Source organism: Xyrauchen texanus, chromosome 11 (assembly GCF_025860055.1).
Source record: "Xyrauchen texanus isolate HMW12.3.18 chromosome 11, RBS_HiC_50CHRs, whole genome shotgun sequence".
Lineage (NCBI taxonomy): Eukaryota > Metazoa > Chordata > Actinopteri > Cypriniformes > Catostomidae > Xyrauchen > Xyrauchen texanus.
The window spans coordinates 18993681-19017335 of NC_068286.1; the positions used below are offsets into that span (position 1 = coordinate 18993681).

A 23655-nucleotide genomic window follows, 5' to 3' on the forward strand; every position below is an offset into this window, starting at 1 on the left:
CCCAGAAGCCTCTGGAAAAGTTTTAAAGGGACCATTGTGCCTGGCCTGAAGGTGGCGAGGTATTCCAGCACGCTCGTTGGTGAGACCTGCTAACATTGAGTCTAACTCCATGCCGAGAAAAGAGATGCTATGAACCGGGGCGAGCTTGTTCTTTTCTCGGTTGACCTGAAGCCCCAAATGGCTGAGGTTCCTGAGCACCTGGTCTCTGTGAGTGCATAGTAACTCTAAGAATTGGGCCAGAATGAGCCAGTCGTGGGGCTGAGGGTGGGGGGTCCACGTCCAATGTGCCGGGACTGTTGAGGTGTGGCGGCAGAGTGTCGTGAGAACGGCATTTGCGGGCCAGGTGACCCAGAAAGAGGACATTGCTCTATTATTGAAAAACTTGCAAAAAATACCTTTAACTGAAGGTTGTCTTCCCGGCCCTCCACCGGGGGACAGAGTGGTCTATTTACCAACTCCGGAGCAAACGTCTCGATGAGATGGTTTTTTTTAAGCCACAGGAGGACGCCCTCGGCGAGCAAACGGGCATGGCCCCTGGCGGCAGGTTTGTGGCGGGGCAGGATGTGTGAAATGGCCTCCGTCTGCTACTTCACCGCTGAGGTCTGCTGGGCGGAGTCGTCAACGGTGCCGCCGAATGGAAAAAGCAGGGAGACAGGGGCGTTCGAGAAAGCGTGCTTTGTCTACCTCCCATATTTCGACCAGGTCCAGTCAATAGATTACATTTCTGGACCACAAGGGTGGCCATCGCCCGTAACGCTCTCTGATGCAGCGGTGATGTTGTCATCCAATTCCGGGAGCTCAAGGGACCGGCCGGCCGTGAAGCGGGCTGTACTCATACCGAGCTCGGACGGAAGCAAGCAAGCGTGCCGGGGAGGCAGGTGGTTCGTGGGGATTTACCCGGCGAATGGAGCCCGTCATTGTTCCCAAATCGCCTTCATCGCCCGCGGCGCCTGCCCCAATCCCATAGGAAGGAGGCGAGGCGCGAGGGGGCGGCTGAAGTGGCTTTCTCTCATGACAAAAGAAAGCCACGACCACAATATTGCCTTGGCTATATTCTCACACTGAGAACATAAACCATTCATAAAATGCTGCCTGCGTTTAATCGCAGCCCAGGCATGCAAGGCAGCTTTTATGACCGTCAGAGGTGGGGAGAAATCAACCGCATCCAGAAACTACACAAGAGGCGGAAAGACGTCTATAAAAAGTCACTCTTCAAAATGCAAACGTTCATTGGAGTCTCACTGTTCTTCTGAAGAAAATGTTAAATCTTCATCACTATCCAGGAGCTTCCTCACCTGTGTATCGTGCCATCTTCCAAACATGCAGAAAAGTGAATGAACTTGATGCGTTTTAAGATGCTGGGCGTTTACCATTTGCATTGATCGCCTCAGCACATTACCGTATGAATAGCGCTCTCTGCCCGTGGGTGTGATCACATCAGGGATAATTAGCTGAGCCAGGAGAAACACGACTTCGCTTTGTTTCATACAGATTAAATGGCAGGATAATATTTGTTTTAAATTTGAATTATTATATTTAAAACTATAGATTTTAAGCTTTCTTTAGACACATGTTTCATGTTTGTGTGATAAGTATTCGTGGAGTTTCAGTTCATTTTTATGACACGTTTCAGAAATATGCTCGTGGACACAGAAACTGCTTAAAGCGCACCATTTAATTTAAAGCACAAGGTTTTGTTGTTATTGTGAGTGTACACAACTAAGTCTTACACTTATCTGTATGTGTAATAAGTATTGTTTTCACTGTAATGCCGAAAAAATCCAGCAGGACACGCCGGCGTGTTCATCGACCCCAAAGGGTTAATAATAATACAAATTTGAATAATCCTTTAATACATGTTAAATGTGTTTTAAGTAATGGAATGTAGGGTAGATAACATCCATTATGTCATTTGTGAAACTGATGAGTTACTCACTACTTGAGTACTCTTTTAATTGGATACTTTCTTACTCTTACTCAAGTAAATATTTGTGTTAGTACATTTACTTCTACTTGAGTAATACTTTTTTGGAAGTAACTGTCCTTTTACTTGAGTACAGTTTTTGGCTACTCTACCCACCTCTGATTATAAGTCATCAATAGCGGTTCACTTCCGTGATTTAGTATGAATGCATTCATATTAGCAGCGAACCGCACCAGAGATCAAAATATCAGTACCCCAGACCAACTTTTCAAGTTGCGGTTCATGGGTGCACACCCGAGATCTGAAAACAGCGTTCACGAACTAACTGAACTTTGATGTCATACGAACTTGTGTGCGCACCAAAATTGCTAGTGTGAAAGCGTCCTTATTTTTAAAGTAAATTATGAATCAGGACTTATTATTCTGATACCCAGGGGTGGAAAGAAAAATTACTGAAAATGTATACTCAAGTAAAAGTACTGATACATCTTAAAAGATGTAGTAGGTGGAAAGTAAAATTACCTGTCCTAAAATCTACTCAAGTAAGAGTAAAAGTGTAGCTCATTTAAAAGTAATCATGAGTAGTGAGTATTGAGTACTGAGTTGTGAAAACTATGCCCCTTTATAATAAAAACACAATTTAAAAATTTAGCACACATACCATCATTTACATTCCCTTTTATGGCTGTTTCAAAATATACAGTGAGGAAAATAAGTATTTGAACACCCTGCTATTTTGCAAGTTCTCCCACTTGGAAATCATGCAGGGGTCTGAAATTGTCATCGTAGGTGCATGTCCACTGTGAGAGACATAATCTAAAAAAAAAAATCCAGAAATCACAATGTATGATTTTTTAACTATTTATTTGTATGATACAGCTGCAAATAAGTATTTGAACACCTGTCTATCAGCTAGAATTCTGACCCTCAAAGACCTGTTAGTCTGCCTTTAAAATGTCCACCTCCACTCCATTTATTATCCTAAATTAGATGCACCTGTTTGAGGTCGTTAGCTGCATAAAGACACCGGTCCACCCCATACAATCAGTAAGAATCCAACTACTAACATGGCCAAGACCAAAGAGCTGTCCAAAGACACTAGAGACAAAATTGTACACCTCCACAAGGCTGGAAAGGGCTACGGGAAATTGCCAAGCAGCTTGGTGAAAAAAGGTCCACTGTTGGAGCAATCATTAGAAAATGGAAGAAGCTAAACATGACTGTCAATCTCCCTCGGACTGGGGCTCCATGCAAGATCTCACCTCGTGGGGTCTCAATGATCCTAAGAAAGGTGAGAAATCAGCCCAGAACTACACGGGAGGAGCTGGTCAATGACCTGAAAAGAGCTGGGACCACCGTTTCCAAGGTTACTGTTGGTAATACACTAAGACGTCATGGTTTGAAATCATGCATGGCACGGAAGGTTCCCCTGCTTAAACCAGCACATGTCAAGGCCCGTCTTAAGTTTGCCAATGACCATTTGGATGATCCAGAGGAGTCATGGGAGAAAGTCATGTGGTCAGATGAGACCAAAATAGAACTTTTTGGTCATAATTCCACTAACCGTGTTTGGAGGAAGAAGAATGATGAGTACCATCCCAAGAACACCATCCCTACTGTGAAGCATGGGGGTGGTAGCATCATGCTTTGGGGGTGTTTTTCTGCACATGGGACAGGGCTGACTGCACTGTATTAAGGAGAGGATGACCGGGGCCATGTATTGCGAGATTTTGGGGAACAACCTCCTTCCCTCAGTTAGAGCATTGAAGATGGGTCGAGGCTGGGTCTTCCAACATGACAATGACCCGAAGCACACAGCCAGGATAACCAAGGAGTGGCTCTGTAAGAAGCATATCAAGGTTCTGGCGTGGCCTAGCCAGTCTCCAGACCTATACCCAATAGAGAATCTTTGGAGGGAGCTCAAACTCCGTGTTTCTCAGCGACAGCCCAGAAACCTGACTGATCTAGAGAAGATCTGTGTGGAGGAGTGGGCCAAAATCCCTCCTGCAGTGTGTGCAAACCTGGTGAAAAACTACAGGAAACGTTTGACCTCTGTAATTGCAAACAAAGGCTACTGTACCAAATATTAACATTGATTTTCTCAGGTGTTCAAATACTTATTTGCAGCTGTATCATACAAATAAATAGTTAAAAAATCATACATTGTGATTTCTGGATTTTTTTTTTTATATTATGTCTCTCACAGTGGACATGCACCTACGATGACAATTTCAGACCCCTCCATGATTTCCAAGTGGGAGAACTTGCAAAATAGCAGGGTGTTCAAATACTTATTTTCCTCACTGTAGGTATTTTATAGGTGTTTGCGATTGACAACTTTTAAAATACATGACTTATCTATCTATGATACTGTAAACACTACATGAATCTGATTTTAAAAAATATAAAAAAGGGTGACATGATTACAGAAATTAGAAGACGAAAGTTATTTTCAATATCATAATGTATGAAATAATTACATTAAAATCAGTTTGTGTAGGGTCTAAATTTCCTTAATGCCGACAAGAGTTACTATTGCAAATAAAACATGTTCAAAACAATGCAAGGAATGCAAAAGAAATATACAAATTATGAAAACCCACTGTGGCAGCGGGGGCGTGGTCAAGCGTTGTCTTCATTCCCTCCTTATTGTCAGACCTCCTCACACCCACTAATAAAGCAGGGTCACTTGGTGCATTATGTTCCACACAATAGAGCAGTGGTTTGGTACAGAGGCCACATCAGGCTTCAAAGGAATAATTCACACATAAATGAAAATTATCTCATCATATACTCACCCTCATGCCATCCCAGATGTGTATGACATTCTTTCTTCTGCTGAACACAAATTAAGATTTTTAGTAGAATATCTCAGCTCTTTTAGTCCATACAATGCAAGTAAATAGGTGCCAAAATTTTAAAGCTCCAAAAATCACATAAATCAGCAATAGAAGTAGCCTAATCCATGTGACTCCAGTGGTTAAATCCATGTTTCAGAAGTATATGAAAGGCTGGGTGAGAAAAAGATCAATATTTAAAGTAACTTTTTACTATAAATTCTCCTCCCTGCTCAGTCAATCTCCACATTAACTTTAACATTCTTCTTATTTTATTTTTGGTGATTCACATTCTTCATGATTATCGCCATCTACTGGGCAGGGTGAAGAATTTCTATCAATAATTTAGTTAAATATTGATCTATTTTTCACCCACACCTATCATATATCTTCTGAAGACATGGATTTAACCACTGGAGTCATATGAATTACTTTTATGCTGCATTTATGTGCTTTTTGGAGCGTCAAAATGTTGGCATCCATTCACTTGTATTGTATGGGCCTACAGGGCTGAAATATTCTTCTAAAAATCTTAATTTGCGTTCTTCTGAAGAAAGAAGGTCATACACATCTCGTATGGCATGTGGGTGAGTAAATGTTGAGAGAATTAACATTTTTGAGTGAAATATTTCTTTAAGTAGCACATGGGGGCCACATTGTCCAACTTTTGAGATACTATGATCCACATTGATTTAGATCTTCTATCTTTTAAGCCCCTCTCCGGGAACCAGCACCTTATCATGGTGGAGAGGTTTGTGTGCCCTTATGATCCTGAGGGCTGTGTTGTCTGGAGCCAGGTGCTCCTGGTAGGGTCTCCCAAGGCAAATTGGTCTCAGATGAGGGGCCAGACTAAGAATGGTTCACACAGACTCCATGGAAAAAACGGCAAGAAGAGGAGTTACCCTGCCCGGAGGAAGCCCGGGGCCCCCGTCTGGAGCCAGACCCAGATGGAGTGCTCGTCGGCGAGCGCCTGGTGGCTGGGCTTGTCACGGAGCCTGGCCGAGGCACAGCCGAAGAAGCGACGTGAAACCCCACTCTACATCCCTTGGGCCCACCACCCATTGGAGAAACCGCAGGAGTCGGGTGCGCTGCCATATGGGTGGCAGTGAAGTCCGTGAGCCTCGACGGACCAGACCCGGGCAGCAAAGGCTAAATCTAGGGACGTGGAATGTCACCTCACTGGGGGGGAAGGAGCCGGAACTGGTGAGGGAGGTGGAGCGTTACCAGCTGGATCTGGAGGGGCTTACTTCGATGCTCTGGATCTGTACTCCTGAATAGGGGATGGACTCTATTCTTCTCTGGAGTTTCCCAGGTTGTGAGGCGACTGGCGGGTGTGGGGATACTCACGAGCCCCCGGCTGAGCGCCGCTACGTTGGAGTTTACCCCGGTGTCACGGAGGTCACAGAGGGCCGCCTCCCTACGCCTACGGGTTGTGGGGGAAACTCTGACTGTTGTCTGTGCATATGCACCGAACAGCAGTTCAGAGTATTCGGCCTTCTTGGAGACCCTGAATGGAGTCCTGAATTGGGCCCCAGTAGGGGACTCCATAGTGATGCTGGGTGACTTCAACGCACACGTGGGAAATGACAGAGACACCTGGAAAGGCGTGATTGGGAGGAACGGCCTCCCCGATCTGAACTCAAGTGGATGTTTGTTATTAGACTTCTGTGCTAGTCATGGATTATCTATAACAAACACCATGTTCGAACATAAGGATGCTCATAAGTGTACGTGGTGCCAGAGGGTCGATGATAGATTTTGTAATCGTGTCGTCGGATCTGAGGCGATATGTTTTGGACACTCAGGTGAAGAGAGGGGCAGAGCTGTCAACCGATCACCATCTGGTGATGAGTTGGGTCAGGGGGTGGGGAAAGACCTTGGACAGACCTGGGAAGCCCAAGCGAGTAGTGCGGGTGAACTGGGAACGTTTGGAGGAGGTCCCTGTCCACGAGATCTTCAACTCACACATCCAGCTGAGCTTTTCAGGCATCCCTGCGGAGACTGGGGACATTGAACCGGAGTGGGCAATGTTCAAAGCTTCCATTGCCGAAGCCGTGGTGGAGAGCTGCGGCCTCAAGGTTTTAGGTGCCGCAAGGGGTGGTAACCCTCAAACACCATGGTGGACACTGGTGGTCAGTGAAGCCGTCCGACTGAAGAAAGAGGCCTTCCGGGATTTGTTGTCCTGGAGGTCTCCGGAGGCAGTTGCAAGGTACCGACAGGCCCGAAGGGCTGCGGCCTCGGCTGTGAGGGAGGCAAAGCAGTGGGTGTGGGAAAAGTTTGGAGAAGCCATGGAGAAGGAATTTCAGTCCGCACCAAAGTGCTTCTGGAAAACCGTCCACCACCTTAGGAGGGGGAAATGGGGAACCATCCAAGCTGTATACAGCAAAGATGGGACGCTGTTGACCTCAACCGAGGAGGTTATTGGGCGGTGGAAGGAACACTTTGAAGAACTCCTAAATCCCAACATGCCCTCTATGCTAGAGGCAGAGCTGGAGACTGATGGGGGATCAGATTATATTTCCCTGGGGGAGGTCACTGAGGTAGTCAAACAACTACGTAGTGGCAAAGCCCCGGGGATTGATGAGATCCAACCAGAAATGCTGAAACCTTTGGATGTGGAGGGGGTGTCATGGATGACACGCCTCTTCAACATTGCGTGGAAATCTGGGACAGTGGCAGAACGGGGTGGTGGTTCCCCTCTTCAAAAAGGGGGATCAGAGAGTGTGTGCCAACTACAGGGGTATCACACTTCTCTGCCTCCCTGGTAAAGTTTACTCCAAGGTGCTGGTGAAGAGTGTTTGGCCGATTGTCAAACCTCGGATTGAAGAGGAACAATGCGGTTTTTGTCCTGTCCCTGGAACGACGGACCAGACCTTTACTCTCGCAAGGATCCTGGAGGGGGCCTGGAAGTATGCCCATCCAGTCTACATGTGTTTTTTGGATCTGGAGAAGGCGTATCTCGATCTACCAGTCATTTTTTGTTCCTACCCTCACCTATGGTCATGAAGGCTGGGTCATGACCGAAAGAACTAGGTCGTGAGTACAAGCGGCCGAAATGGGCTTCCTCAGAAGGGTGGCGGGCTTCTCCCTTAGAGATAGGGTGAGGAGCTCAGTCATCCGTGAGGAGCTCGGAGTAGAGCCGCTGCTCCTTTGCGTCGAAAGGAGTCAGTTGAGGTGGTTTGGGCATCTGGCAAGGATGCCCCCTGGCCACCTCCCTATGGAGGTGTTTTAGGCACGTCCAGCTGGGAGGAGGCCTCGGGAAGACCCAGGATTAGGTGGAGAGATTACATCTCCACACTGGCCTGGGAATGCCTTGGGGTCCCCCAGTCAGAGCTGGTTAATGTGGCTCGGGATAGGGAAGTTTGGGGCCCCTGATGGAGCAGCTGCCCCCGCGACCCTAATTCGGATGAGCGGTTGAAAATGGATGGATGGATGGATGGATCTTTTAAGCCCAGAAATAGTTGTGTTCTCATTCTAAAGCATCATGCACAATCTTCTGAAGTTTGTGACAGGTGGAATGTTCTGCCTGAAGTATTGCTCTGCAAAGGTTGATACTTTTCTCTCAGGCTTTAGAAGAAACATGATAAAGGCTGAGCATAATTATAGATTATTTTATCATCTCTGCTTTCCTAGTAATTTATTATACAAATTAACACACTCTCTATTTCAGGGGTCAGTATTATTTAAAAACCTAACAATATTATTAAACCATATCACTGTTTTATTCTATTACATTAATACTTTTAAAGCTACTCAAGTTATTCAACCAAAAGTAGTGAGTGGTTTTCTCGTTTCCTTGTTGTTTGAATAATATCCTTTATCTGACAGAGTCTACTAGATAGTGCTCAATTCGGTTACATGTACACTTTAAGTCCAACATTTTGATGCAAATATGTTTTTTTTTCTCCCACTGTTTATGCTCACTGTAGACCAAACCGACTGCATTTACATTAATGCTTCATCAAGACGGGCATTGGCGGAATTATAAAGTGTATGTGATCGTTTAGGTGCGAACCCGCAATAGCGCTCAAACATTAGCTGGCAGCCACCTGTCAATCAAACAGCACGCAGCTACAGACGTCAGGAAATAAAAAGTAAATCTTTTATATTTCATATAGATCAACCAACCAGTGGTTGTTTTGCTATCGTGATCGATGTAATGAACACACCTGTTCTAGATGTAGAACATAGGCTAAGTATAGAAAATCACTCAAAAATGTATCATCGATATCAACCTCTCTTTTGTATTTTTCAGATAAACTTAAATATTTTTTTTTTATTGCCCAGCGCTATTGATAACATTGCCTTAATCTCTCACATCAACCCAATAATCTCAGTGATAGATAGCTAATTTCCCCACTACATTATAGAAACACAGAATCTAGTAAACAGAAATATGAAATTTACCTCGATATGTTTCTTCAAATTAGAGGCAGTATTAATGCTGATATCGGGCTTTAGCAAGTTAAACTAACATGACAAATGGCCTTTTTCCCTGCGAAAAGCCCTTTCAGGTGTTGAACTGTGGTTGAGGCATCCTCCACAGTTGCCGCTAGATCTACAGCTGCCGTTCAAGTTTGTGATTTCATTTGATGGGTGTCATGAGACTCTCTCTAGCCAATCATGTTGATAGATAGAAATAAAATCAGGACGGGGAAGTAGCGAATACAGATGGTGGGAAAATAGCGCAGTAAAAGTACAGTTACAGTACAAGGAACTCAAGTAAAAGTATACAAATTTTTAACTACTTACAAAAGTACAATTCCTGAGAAAAACTACATAATTACAGTAACGTGAGTATTTGTAATTTGTTACTTTACACCCCTGCTGATACCACATTTGATTGGCTCTAATTGTATGCTTCAGCAGTAATTAAAATCAAAAACTGAGATTGCCCACACCTATTTGCAGTGCAATTTGTTGTTCCTGTCAGAATGGATCTGGGCTGATCCATAACTCTTCCCTGGGATTCATGTACAAGAACCTCCAAAGAACAAGGCTCATGAAAAATTAATAGGAGGCTTTTTTAAAATGGAGACTGCTATCATACATTTTTCACCAACAGATGGTGCCCACTGAAATTCATCAGATAGAATAGTGGAGCATGCTCCAGTGTGATGGGTCAAAATGGAACAGTTGGGCAGAGGGGGCCACATGCATAAGGACGTGGTCCTGCATTCAGGCGCCAGCAAAGCCATCCTCCCTCTAATCTGACAAATAACTCTACTTAATACAGTGAGTTCATTTCAATCCAAAGGGCCATAAAACAGGCCTTCTTATGGGTGCCTCTTCCTGATTAACATGAAAGACACATTTGTTTGCTTCCCTGAGTACATGCATTTAGCTCTGGGGATTTAAGATATCCTTCATGTGTGTCAGTGGTTAAATATCATTTTCAGTGTAGAAGCAGAACAATGTCAAAATGTACTCACCCAAAAGCAATACAGGAACATAGAAGATGCATTTAGAAAATAGAGTTTATGTGCAGCTCTTCTAAGGCAGCACAATAACATTTATATCGAGAAAAAAAAAACATGTGGATTTCATCGGATTGCTACATCTGTGACATAATCACATGGAGAGATGAGACATGTTGTTATTGTTTGCACAATACTAACAGTGTTTCTTTAGGTCCTTAAGTGGTGACAATCTATCAATTTCACTTATTGACTTAAACTGTCATTTATTTTGAAACCAAGTCTATGAATTTGGCATAATGTGATAGGACACTGGGCATCCTTGAAAACTGGACAAAAAAAAAATTGTGGATAAAAAAATAATTCAAAAATTCAAAATACCTTGACAGCCATTTATCTCTTTAACTGTTGAGTACCTAATGCAGCTAAAATTTAATGCTGCAAAAAGACACCCTTACATTATTAACCAACCATAAATTCAACTGGATCAATAAAGTCTCTTTAGTCACAGGGGCAACCAGTTGATTTACAGAGACGGCTTGGCAGGGATTCTAAAATAATGTCCTACTGCAAATGAAAGCCATAAAGAAAATGACATCATCATCAAATCACACCTCTTTACCCAGGATTTTTTTCCTTTACGCTGTGATAATATGTTTCCATATGCTTTAAGTGGAACAAGAATTCGCTATCAGAATGAGGATTGTATTTTTTACTTATTTCTGAAATATTCTGTAATGTCAGTAAATTTAGTGCCCATACCAACACGTTGTTCATCTCGCCGAATGCTCTCGTTATCATGCCAGTCTCTTCTTCTCAAACCGTCTGTCCAGGTATAAATGTGACCATCATTTAAGCCCAGTGGGAAGCCCTGTGGAAACAGAGACACTTTGTAAAGTGAGATATTATGTGCAGTGGGTCCAATAGACTGAGATGCCATTGAAAATATGGATATTTTTATTTATTTTTGCTATGTATACATGAAACTAAACAAAGTTTTATGATATTTAACAATTTATGATGATTCTGCTCATTTTCATGGTCATTAATCAAACTCGAGGCATTGGCCATGTTAACGCATCTGTACAAAAGCTTTCCTTGCTTCCACTGAAGCACACAAGATGATTTTTAGAACATCATTCTTGGATCAAGCGGATCATGTTTTGCACAAATGTGTGGAGTCTATGCCAGCCCAAGTGCCTTTGCATTGAAGCAAAAAGAAGACACCAAATACTAAAAAACTCTGAAATTCATGTACATTTATTTATTAAACTTTTCATTCCAGTTGTGTTGCTTTCAAGTATAGATATAAATTTCTTATCTAGACTTCCATTAAACTTTAAAATACATACAAAAACAACAACAACAAACTAAATAATTATTAGAGTTAACTTTAAATCACTTGAAACATCACATATTAAAGAACTCTTTGAGGTAACTTTTTCATGCTTAAATTGTCCTATAATTAAATTATTAAGACTTCAATCAAAGGTGTGGTTTGAACAGACATTAATTTAGCTGAAATCACTTTAGGCGCAACTTCATCAAAAATATCCTGTAAAAACACAGAATATTTCAACTTGAGGCAAAATATTCCTTTAGATTTGATCACCTAAGTGATGATAATTTACTCATGTTTACTTTGTTCATGCGTGTTGTGTGAGGTGCGACCCATAATCCTTTTATCACTCGCTCATACACGGTGCATATTTGCCTTCCTGGACAGATATCCATTGAGAAGTTTTGAAAATTCATGAGAGAGAAATAGTGACTTTGTGCCAACCATCAATTCCACCATGCCAGCAGCACAGCATACATTCTTTCCTGGTGGATTGAACAAATTTGGAATCAAAAAGCATCTCAAAAGATGAGGCAGAGCAAAAAGAGCTTTGCCGTGGACAGAGACTGTTTAAGTACGGCAATATGGTCCTCCGTTGTTCTCACGCCTCTTTTGTTTGTGCAATAGACATTTTTCTGGAATGTAAAAAGTGGAGTACTAGAAGGTCTAAAAGGCCCATTTGATCCACAATTTACCCATTCTCACAGACAGAACCCTGATAACAGCTCTCTTCAGAAGTGACAGGTGCTAATGCAGTGAGAAGCAGCGATGGTTTGATGGAGGTGAAATGCTCTGAGAGAGAAGGATTCATAGGATGTCATGCTACAGACATACATGCAAAACAAGTCTGTGTGCTTTTAAATGCTGTCTTTCAACAAGTATTGTCATGGAGATGAATCTGGTGAGTAAATTGGAACTGATAGACGTTATTCACTAAACAGTTAATCCAGCAAAAAAAATACACAGATATATTTTAAAGAAATTATTTAGAGTGATACTTAGCATTAAGTGATTCATAAACACATTCAGAATTTTTGTGAAGAATCAAAAACTAAAGCATCCCTTTATTAACCCTTTTGCAATGTTCATCATTAAATAACATTCCAGTTGTTCCCGGTCAAAAATTACCAGAAACTATAAACATGTCATTCTTATAAATGTTATATAATGACAACGTGAAAGAAGTTTGTTGAAATCTTTGCAAATTTATTACAAATAAAAAACGAAAAAATCACATGTACATAAGAATTCACAGCCTTTGCTCAATACTTTGTTGAAGCACCTTTGGCACCAATTACAGCCTCAAGTCTTTTTGTGTATGATGCTACAAGCTTGGCACACCTGGGCAGTTTCTCCCATTCAATATCCAAATCTGAATGACAGAAGCATATTTCCCTCCCTTTATACCCATATGTCCAGGGGAGGGACATACAAATTCTGTCTGCCAATTTCTCATTGGCCTTTTCTCAAGTTCAGAGATGCGCGAGGCTCTCAAGAGAGACCCTTAGTGTTGCTTCTTCGACACAACATCAGAGTGAGTGACAGACTGGTAACTGAAAAACAAAAGACATTAAGAGTTTAAAATTGTTTGATTAACAATGTAGATTTATGCAAAAAAAAAAAAAAAAAACATTACATTTATACAAATAAAAACATTTATCTTATGAATCTAGTCTGGTTAAGCGGGAACTTGATCGTGGCCGAACGAAAACTAGAGTGAACATCAGCAGGGCATTTGATTCCTGGAGGGATCTTTGTTTGGTTTTGGGGATCAAAACCGACCCTGAATTGGTATTCTTCTTATTGGACAGGTAAGCTTACAGAACAGCAAAGCTTGTGAAATATAGTGCCATAAGGAGTGATTTGTGTAATTTTAGCTAACTTCATATTGCCTGCCAACGCTGAGGAATTGCAAGCTACCTTTATTCGTAACTTTCAAATAATTTAAACGATCTTCTCTTTATACTAAAAGTCAGGTATACAGAATAAAGTTAAGCAAATACACTGGTTTCTTGATCGTTGTACAACATATCACATACAAATCATACAATAGTGCAACATAACAGTGCAGAGCAACAGTAAACTGTCTGGTATAGTTTGGTAGTATGTAGCTGTATGTGTGTATCAGTATGCTATGTTAGCCGATAAGTGGTTTTAGTTTAGTCTCAAAGTTTGTAGTAAAACAATCATAAATGTGTAATTTTAATTATGCTACCTCATCTATCAGCATGATGCCGGTGAATCATGGCATTGTTATGTCATTGTTCTCTATGGAGTGTGTGCACGAGCGTGAGCATGAGCAAAAGGTAGCTGTCTGTAGTTCACTTAATGGCCACAGGTGCCATTAATAACAAGGGTTTCTGAATCTTACATACTGCACCTTTAAAGCACTGTTACAAACAGCACAGGCCTTTTTTCAGTGCTTTGCACATGCGTCAAGCACGAAGAAGTGTAATTAAGTTTCAAATCATGATTGCGCCAAGGAGACTGCAATGTCTATGTTTATAGTGAAAAAGGAGTTATATTTTGTCTGCTTCTCACCCAAAACTGATTGTGTCATTTCAGAAGACATATATTAAACCACTCGATTTGTATGGATTACCTTTATGTGGACCCCTAGAAAGTGTCTAACAGAAACACTACTGGAGTAAAACCACATTGGAAGATGGTTCAAGAATGATTCTGAAATTGGCTATAAAATAGCAAACATGTGCTCCATGTTCTCTGTCTTTTTAAATAAATCTGTATAAAAAAAAATACTGTTTGAATTTGAACAAATTCAATGTCTTTACTTCAGCAGAAATGCTACATATAAACCCTCACTAGTGTGCAATTTAAAGGCCAACAACTGCAAATGTGGCACACTTGTTCTCCCTGCAATTCTCAGCTGTTTTTCTCCACAATTTTCTCATAATATTTCTTTTCTAATCTCATAATATAATCTTTTGTAGATTTTCTTTTTCTACAGATAAGCAAGCAGATGCTTCATATGCTGCCAGAACCATTATCTAATTACGTCGTTTAGCAGTGCTGTCCAAAATCCCCATTGCCACACATCCCCCATTCACAACTTCCTCCTCACAGCTGGTTTTGAATGTGTTGAGTCCTGTCTATCAGCCGTAGGTTCTCTGCTGGCATTGTGATGGCCTGTGGTGGCTGAGCTTTGTTTGATAAAAAATCAGCCTCTGAATGGCCTAAAGTAGGTGTAAGCAGAGGTGAGACTAAACTACACAAGACACCATTCACAAGGACAAGGATAAGCTATGTGCAACTGTCAGGAACTATTCCATCAAGCTGGCCGAAGTTTGTGAGTGAATGAATGTTTGTCTTGTTGTGGAAAGAGTGATCTATCTAAACATAAACAATCAAGACATGAGTCTAAATATTGGGTTACTCAACACTAGAGGTAGACCAATAGTGGGTTTTGCCTATACGATAACTAAGTTGGGAAAATAGATGATTAACCAGCCAATCGTTTTTAAAATGTATCATTTGAATAAAAACTATACTCAATGTACAACTGTGCAGAACTTTAGTATTACTTTCCATGGTGATACTTTAATACATTACTCTCACACTGGTACCTTCTTCAAAGTCTTTGCCATCTGAAATGAATGAAAATATGTGTTTGTGTTTCAATGTGTTTGTTGTTCATTAGTAACACAAAACACTGTTTTATAAAGCAAAATAGCGACTGTATGCTTCATCACTACTGACAATATTTATTATTTTATTTTAAATTTATAAAAGAAAGGGAGTGAGAAAAATGGGTAGAAAAAAAATAACTCAAGTCTTGTCTTTTTAAAGGTAATTTTAGAATGGCATTGTCTATATTAAATATCCATCCTCCCTGATGGAGGGAATGAGATGTTGTGTCCCTCTTGCCACAACACTGTACTAGACGCTGAACTGGACGGACCTTGTCCTGGCTCCTCAGCATAAAACCTGAATTGGTGGCATTCCAGCTTCTTTTATACCCCTATGAATGCAAATTCCACTCGCCAATTCTCATCAGCCTTTTCTCAAGAATAGGAGATGTTCGGGGCTCTCAAGAGCGACCCCTAGTGTCACTACATCGACACAACATCTCGTTCCCTCCATCAGGGAATGGAGGTTATGACAGTAACCATGACGATTCCACACCATTATTTGATCAGTTATTCAATAAGCAAATTTGTGATATGTTAACTAAAGGACAGGTTTTCTTTCATTAAAGCCCTTTAAATGCTCTGAAAATGCACATGCATGATCATGATTATGATATAATCATGATTATATCATAATCATCGGGTTTTGCATAAAATTGGGAGCGAGGGGGTTGGGTAAAAATATTGATTTTCCAATGCATCCCAATCTTCATTTGAACTATACTGATATTGATTGTTTAATCCCAAGAGCGATCTTTTACTCAATGCTCAACACTAAACTACAATGGGAGGAAATCCCTAATTTGCAACCACATTTTGCATTATGCAACAAAGAATGTCTCTAATTACCCACTGGCTGGTAATGCTCAGATTTCACTCACCAGTGATTGTGTAGTATAGTGGTGAAGATCTTCAGCAACGAGGTCCTTTCAATACGTGTTGAGAGTAAAATTTGGTTTGACTTGTTTTGTGTAATAATGTGTTTTCAAAGATGAGATCTGCACAATACATTTGTCATTGAATAATGTCTCTTTTAATACCCTTTCCATTCTTTACAGTCAGTTGTTGATCAAAAACAACAAAATAAACATCTGTGCAACTCACGCAAAGCACCAATGAGGTAAAGCCATTCGATTCCTCTAATGTTAAGATGCACTCTTTTACAGATGCGTTTTACAGAACAACCGACAGTAGCCTACTGATTTTTAGCATGTGTTCAACAAATCAATTTACAAATTATGCATGTAAACAATAAATATGTAACACAATATTTTATATGCAATAATATCATAATTATTAATGGAATATATAGATTTGTACAATTTTAAAAAGCTAAAATGTGACCAAAATAATGAAAAACTAATAAAATATAATTAGAAACATTAATATTTTCATATTGTGCCTAGTCTGGTCCACTTTATAATTAATAGCTTAGAGAATTTATTTAAAAATATAAGCAAGATGGACATCATAACTGAACAATACCCATATGTATTGATAATGAATCGAATCAGAAATCTGTATCTACCCAGTCCTAATCAGCACAATGTCAAAATAACATGCTTGCTCACACTCTATTGTGTGACATGAATTAGGTTCTCCATGGTTGTATCTAGGGGATACGAAATAATAAGACAGGTAACAAAAAATGAACAACTAAGATATTCCAGTAGATTTGCAAGCACTGGATGTGGATTGCAGGATACATCATTATCCAAGAATAAATGGTCATCTGAAGTAGGAGCAGCTAATGAGAGCATCTGAACATCAGAGCATCACAGACGGATCATTGACTCGGCTGCGACCATTTGACTCATGATAAGTTCAAATGACAGCAGGAAAGATATTTCCAGTGAAGAGAAACCATTGAGTTCTGATCAACCACATAATTTGTCCTGTTTCTGGTGCAGAACAGCCTATCTCTTTCACCTGTGAACTAAGCAGTGCCTACCCTAATGGAAATGTTGGTTGAATCTGTCATCACTTCTGTTTACAGCCATACATAGGTCATGAACAGTAAAGCAGGTTGAATGGTTTCAGTTTGAAAGAGCCAGAGCTGAACACATTGTTTGTGTGAGACAAGCAGTTCTCAATACATGGGTCGTAGGCCTTTTCTTAGAGGTTCAAAGACAGCAGTGAAAAAAACAATGCTATGTGCAAACATACCATCTATAGAATAGCAAAAAAATAGGCTCATAAAATGGTAGAGAGAACCATAGGCCACTTGTCACTCAAACTGCACTCTATTTTGGCACAAATTCCTCTTTTGCTTATTAGAAGCAAGCCAAATGGGGTAGTGTAGATGCCAACATGGACAGGTTGTTTGGCATTCCCTCTTCCTCAAAAAACATGAACAGAACTACAGTATGTAAGATTAAAGAAACCAGATTACATTAAATGTATGCTCATTTTCTATAAGAATAAACATGGTTTGTGCTAATCACTATATTGTACTGTGATTTAGTCACTTAAAGCTGAAGAGAGTAACTGCTTTTCGAATACACTCGGTATTCTGTTGATCAAAAAGATAGTCTTGCCCCAAATTCATAACATTGGTTGAGTCAAATATGTTGTTTCGGGCTGGAGGAGTCGCTCAAAACAAACAGAACATTTTAAAGCATCACAGAGTCCAGTCTTTACAGTTTTCGAGAAAATTAACCAAAAAATATCTTAATTATTTGTCTTTGTATATTACGCTGAGAGAAAGTATTTTAACATCTTTAACAGCTTTAATAGAATAAAGAAATAAAACATTTCAATGTTTGATTATAAGGACATTTTTGTTTACTTTTGTACAATAAAATAATTTGCTGCTGTGTTGGGTCACACTTGATGGCAAAGCAGTCTGAATTGGTTCACATTTCAATCTGAATGACTCAGAAAGCTCACACATGTGCTGCTGAATCAGTTGGTGTGCTCTCTCACTTGCCAAAATTCTCTTAAAAAAAAATTATTTAAAACATGGAAAATAAAGATAACGCTGTTGCAGTGGATCTACAGTCAATGGAAATAAAATGTGCAAATGTGATGAAGATTTATTGATTTTTATTAAGTTCAACATGTGTGCAGCTTGTAAACGGCACTGCAGTTAAAGACATTTTACCACCAAAAGAGTATCAAAACATTTAGTAGCCTACACGAAAACATGTAAAAAAAAATAAGTGCCATGGCATTACAATGTTTTTTGACATATTCCATTACCTGGGGGCACAATGGTATATGAATAAGTTAATAATTTAGTAATGTACCGTAGTAGTACCATAGTATTCTTTGAATGACCGTGAAGCACCATTTAAATTTAGTACAGTATTTTAATATGGTAATCATATATCAAATTGCCAGTACTTTCAAGCACCATGTTAATACAGAATAGTACAGATATACGGTAACTGTATCTCAAAGTACCATGGTATTACCATCTGATACCATCAGATTTCACATTGTTATTGTCTAGATGTGCTCAGACACACACAAATAATTTGGCCTCTGATCAGAAGCATCTTGTACAAACAGAAATAAAACAGCAAGACAGAATTACAGGATAAAATGAATAGTTTGAATATTTATACAGGAATGTACAAAGGAAATTATGTTTAAATGGTCATGGGTTTATAAAGGAAATAGTATAAATATTAAAAACAAATTGTAAAAATAGTGATTTTTCATTTTGACTATATGGGTTTGTATAGGTTGCCTGCATAAATATGAATTGACATGTTTTTTTGTTTTGTTTTTAGATGCTGTATTGCACTATACTCCACCATGGCTTAGATAAACATCATGTGATAAGTATTTTAAATGCTTTGTCTATGACAGTTTGCTCTGTCCATCTGGTTGAAAAAAAAAAAATGAAGTAGCTTATATAGCTAGCTACTTTTGGCATGTAGCTTGTAGTCCAACTACTTCCTCTGAGGTTTAGCTTTATTCTTAGCTGAACAAATGTTTTTTTTTTTTTGAGTAGTTGGAAGCTTAGCTAGCTACAATTTTTGAGTAGCTTGCCCAAAACTGCTGTGAAGTACAGCTATGCTTTGTGCATCACATGCTGCTGAGTTTGATTTTTACTTAACCTCCAGTACCCCTGTGGGGAGAGGGATTCCAGATCTGATCCTGTTCAGCATGAGCAACATCCACCTCCTCTGGAGAGAGATTAAGCATCTGCTGAAATTACAGGAGAGCATAGAGCCACCCACTGTGATATTTACACACACACACACACACACACACACACACACACACACACACACACACACACACACACACACACACACACACACACACACACACACACCTAAAGCACATTATTTAATTCCTGAAACTTTCCTGATGGTCACAGCATGTCTGTAATTTGATTAATGTCTAGGCTTTTAAACTTTACTTCTATATGACTATTAATTTGTGAAGGACTTATTTATCCTGGATCATCCTCATGAAATTAAAAACTTCAAATTTCTCTTTTGCTCCTCTGTGGCATCTCTTTTAATCTCACTCTCTTTGTCACTGTCTCTTTGAAGAGCTTCCACTTTACTTTCAAATACTGTTCTAAAACTATAAAAGTAAGAGATTAGAAACAGAAATATCTATTCTGTAGAACTTGTGTAGAAAAAGAAGAATTTTATGAATTAAGAAAACAGATAACAGGATCTGTTTTAAGAATATTATAAAAGTATAGAATTTAGTACTTTCAGCCTCAGACGGCACATCCACTCACTGCGCATGAACAGTTTACAAACCCTCTAATGCACACAGCATGCAAAAATGGCAAGTGTTGGCTTAAATCAGCAGTACAAATCTGATTAGCTGGCCTTAAACAATTTCCCAGGGGACAAGGTCAGGAAACGAAGTGTCTAGGATTTAAAAGTTATATAGGAGATACACTGATGAGACACCACAATATACAGTATTACTGTTATTTAAAAATGATACATTTACAAAGGAATATGCATATCGCAAGGCATGCATATTGCGATAATAAAAGTAATGTTGATTGCTCAGAATAGACTGGGCGCACAATTGTCACTTGATATGTGTGCGAGCAGTGTGCAGGTGCAGATCCAAAGCACAAGATATTCCCCATTAAATTTCTCCATGTAATTTCAAGATTAACAGATTACCTGAGAGTTGACACATTTTACTAAATTATATTTTATCTATCAACATACCCTCTGATGTTCATTCTTGTTTATAATCTGTGGGATATAATTTTTTTTTTATTATTTGAAACGAGGTAATATAAAAAAATAAAAAATCTGAACCAACAAAACATCAGCAGATGTTGTTCTAAATAATCACATATTGATATCTGCACACAAATGTTATATCAATTCATCCCTACATTTTACATTTATTTGGAATTATTTCTGAAACATTCAGCAGAGACTACTGCGGAATTATATGAATATTAAAAAAAAATTGGATGACAAAAATTTGTTAAAATTCTTTAGTTAGTCAAATTACATCCTTCCCATCTATGTGGGCAGTTCTACGTCTGCGATATACTGCAATGATGACCAGACTGAATGTCAATACTCAAAAATCTAACCATATGAGACTAAGAATTTTGTCATGCTAATACATATTTGCCTCATCTAAGACCAACACTGACATTTCTTTTCCAGTTATAAAGGCTACAACTTGACAAAACAGCCTTTTATAGTCTTTAAATGAGCATTTTGATGCAATGCAAGCGATATTCTTGGATAAAAACGGCATCCATGCAGTTTCTCTGCCTCTACTGTGATCACATCATTACTTCTGACAGTAATGGCTGTTGCATAGAATATCAACACAGAGAGATATGTTTAATGATTTTGATTAGAGGCAAATATACCACACTGTGAGCTTTGAAAATCTAATTAGCCAAAGTGAACGTGGAGATCAACAACAGCTGAAAAGATTTTTCCCGGCGCATTTAAACATGCTGTGCTCAGCCTCTTCTCATTTTGAAGTTTTCGTTTATTTTTTTTATTTTTTTCAAGTGTCTCGCTGTTCCAACTTGGCTTCAAGCTGCACTGCATCTGTGATGTGAGTGCATGGCCCATAATATGCAGCTTTCTCATTATTATCGAGCACTTTATTACTTTCTGCTGCTTGATTTTTATTTCCAAAAAGCCTTTCCCCACAAATAAAACAGCTTTGCGGCAGGAACACCTTTGGCAACTCATGAATGAAAGCACATTCATTACATCTTAACAGTGTTTTTTTACTAAATAAAACCAGCTTATAATTGCTTTTCTTTTTACTGCATAATTCATGTTCATAATTAAAAAAATACAATAAACAAATAACGCATTTTTATGCACACACAAATACACTGCCGCACGTATATATGCATGCATTTGGATACAGAGAAAAACAGGCACACATAGAGAAGAGTATAATCACCTTGAAACCATGGACCAGGTGAAATAGACCAGGGAATGAGAGAAATGTGAGGCTGAATTCTAGAGATAAATCCCAAACTAATCTGATTAAGAGGGCTATGTTTGTATTTGAGCAAGGGTTTCTGGTGCACTCAAAGGCATGTATATGTCCTTGGGTGAACAGAGCAGCTCAGCAGGAGCTCAGCACAAGGACCAGTGCCGCTTTGTTCTTGCTGAGAGAGAGAAAAGCCCAACACACAGCCTCCTCAGAGTCATCTCATAGCACGCTTAGTAATGAGCACATTTTGTAGTGCCTTTGTGCAACCTTTGGAGTATCCGTGTGTAACTACAGGACCTACAGGACCTAACAGTTCAAGAGTGCTCAGCAGATCACCGCTTCAATATTAAAATCAGATTCAGAATGAGCATTAATGCCAAGTGTGCTCACGTTCACGAGGAATTTTTTCTTTGGTGATAGGAGAAACATGTGCACGCAGAACATTACAGTGAGACAGAATACAAAAAAAAGATAAGAGTATAATTATATATAATATTTTTTTTTTTACAATTAAATAGGACATATAACATACAGTAGAATGGTGTATGTACATGTGCAAGTGAAAATACAAAGTCTGGGCAAAGTAAAATTTGAGTGCCCAAAACGTCACACAAATAATTCTGAACCTTTAACCAAAAATCTTGGATCTTAACACATCCCCAAAATACATGGGTTGTGTCTACGACTTCTGATTGGCATCACCAGCAGGTAGGAGTGTCTTTAGGATAAAGCCTATATAATCTAGAGGGGGTCCAATACAATCTATGTAAAATCTTAAATTGCATAAGGGGAACATTGCACCTTTAGATGCAGACTTCAATTTTTTTAGAATCTTAGTCAACACTCCTTCCTCCAATACCAATGTGGAGCGGAGGGGGGGCAGGGCCGGGCTGGAATGTCGCACGCCCGGTCCCCTATCAGCCTGATGGGGTGCGTCAGGGATAAAGGCGGCCGGTGACGATGGTTCGAGAGAGAGAGAATTACGGACATGTCCGTCATGTGTGTGTTTATGTTTGTGTGTTTTGGTTTAAGTTTTCATTAAATTAATATTTATATTGACAAGCCGGTTCTCGCCTCCTCCTGGCCCATCTTAACTCCCTTACAACCAAGTTCAAATTTTTCTCCTATAATCTCTTTATAGAAGTTAAATCTCCATCCCCCAGACTCTGAATTAGCAGGGAGTAATACACTGATGCCTCATGACCTTTCCCAAAAGCAGTAATCACCTCACCCAAAGTATCTGCTGCTTTGGGGTGGGGGTGGGGGTGGGGGTGGGGGGGGTTGCTACTCCTAAAAACAGTACAGAGCATGTGGTGCAGCTCTATATAACTATAAAACTGAGATCTGGGAATCCCAAAATCATAACCCAAATTCTCAAAACATCTCAACACTCCACTCTCATACAGGTTGCCGAATATAGTAACCCTCCTCACAATCCACTCTGACCAACAGAAAGGGGACATTTTGATAAATAATTTTGGGTTAAGCAATATGCTTGAGGCAACATTTAAATAAATATCCAAATTAAATACTCTGGCCACTCTTGTCCAAATCACATGCAAATTTAAAATAACTTAACTTGTGACTTAACTTCTCCAGTTAGTTTGATAGGAATGCTTTGCAATGGCGAAATAGGGGCAAGGGCTTCTTGTTCAATATTAAACCAGGGATAGGCTCTTTCAGGTGGAAGCGTCCAATGAATGCCTGAGACGAACGCATAATAATAAATAAAAATCATGGGTAGGCCTAGCCCACCTTTGTCAATTGGCCTATGTAATTTGTTGAAATGTAGCTTTGAAATAAGAAAGGGAACATCTATAGGGAGTGACTGTTGCAGGAAGTTGAATTTTGGGATACAGTCCATTTTATTAACATTAACCATCCCAGTCATCGATAAATGTAATGAAGCCCACCTGTCCACATCGATCGAAATTATTTTTATTAAAGGGTCAAAATTAACTAAATAACACAAATTTGCTGGGAATAAAATACCCAAATACTTAATGCCCTGTTTGGGCCACTGGAATGCTACCGGCTGGAAGACCGTTACTGGACAGTAACGGCAAGGCATAGA

At 39.7% G+C, this 23655-nt stretch overlaps 1 protein-coding gene across 1 annotated transcript in view; it reads right to left on the reverse strand.

Annotated features, from left to right (window-relative positions):
* Positions 1-23655, reverse strand: part of LOC127651188 (polypeptide N-acetylgalactosaminyltransferase-like 6) — a 388215-nt gene that overhangs the window by 256479 nt on the left and 108081 nt on the right. The window contains exon 3 of the mRNA XM_052136900.1: positions 10941-11049. Coding sequence (XP_051992860.1) covers positions 10941-11049 — 109 coding nt within the window. The remainder of the gene's footprint in view (positions 1-10940; positions 11050-23655) is intronic.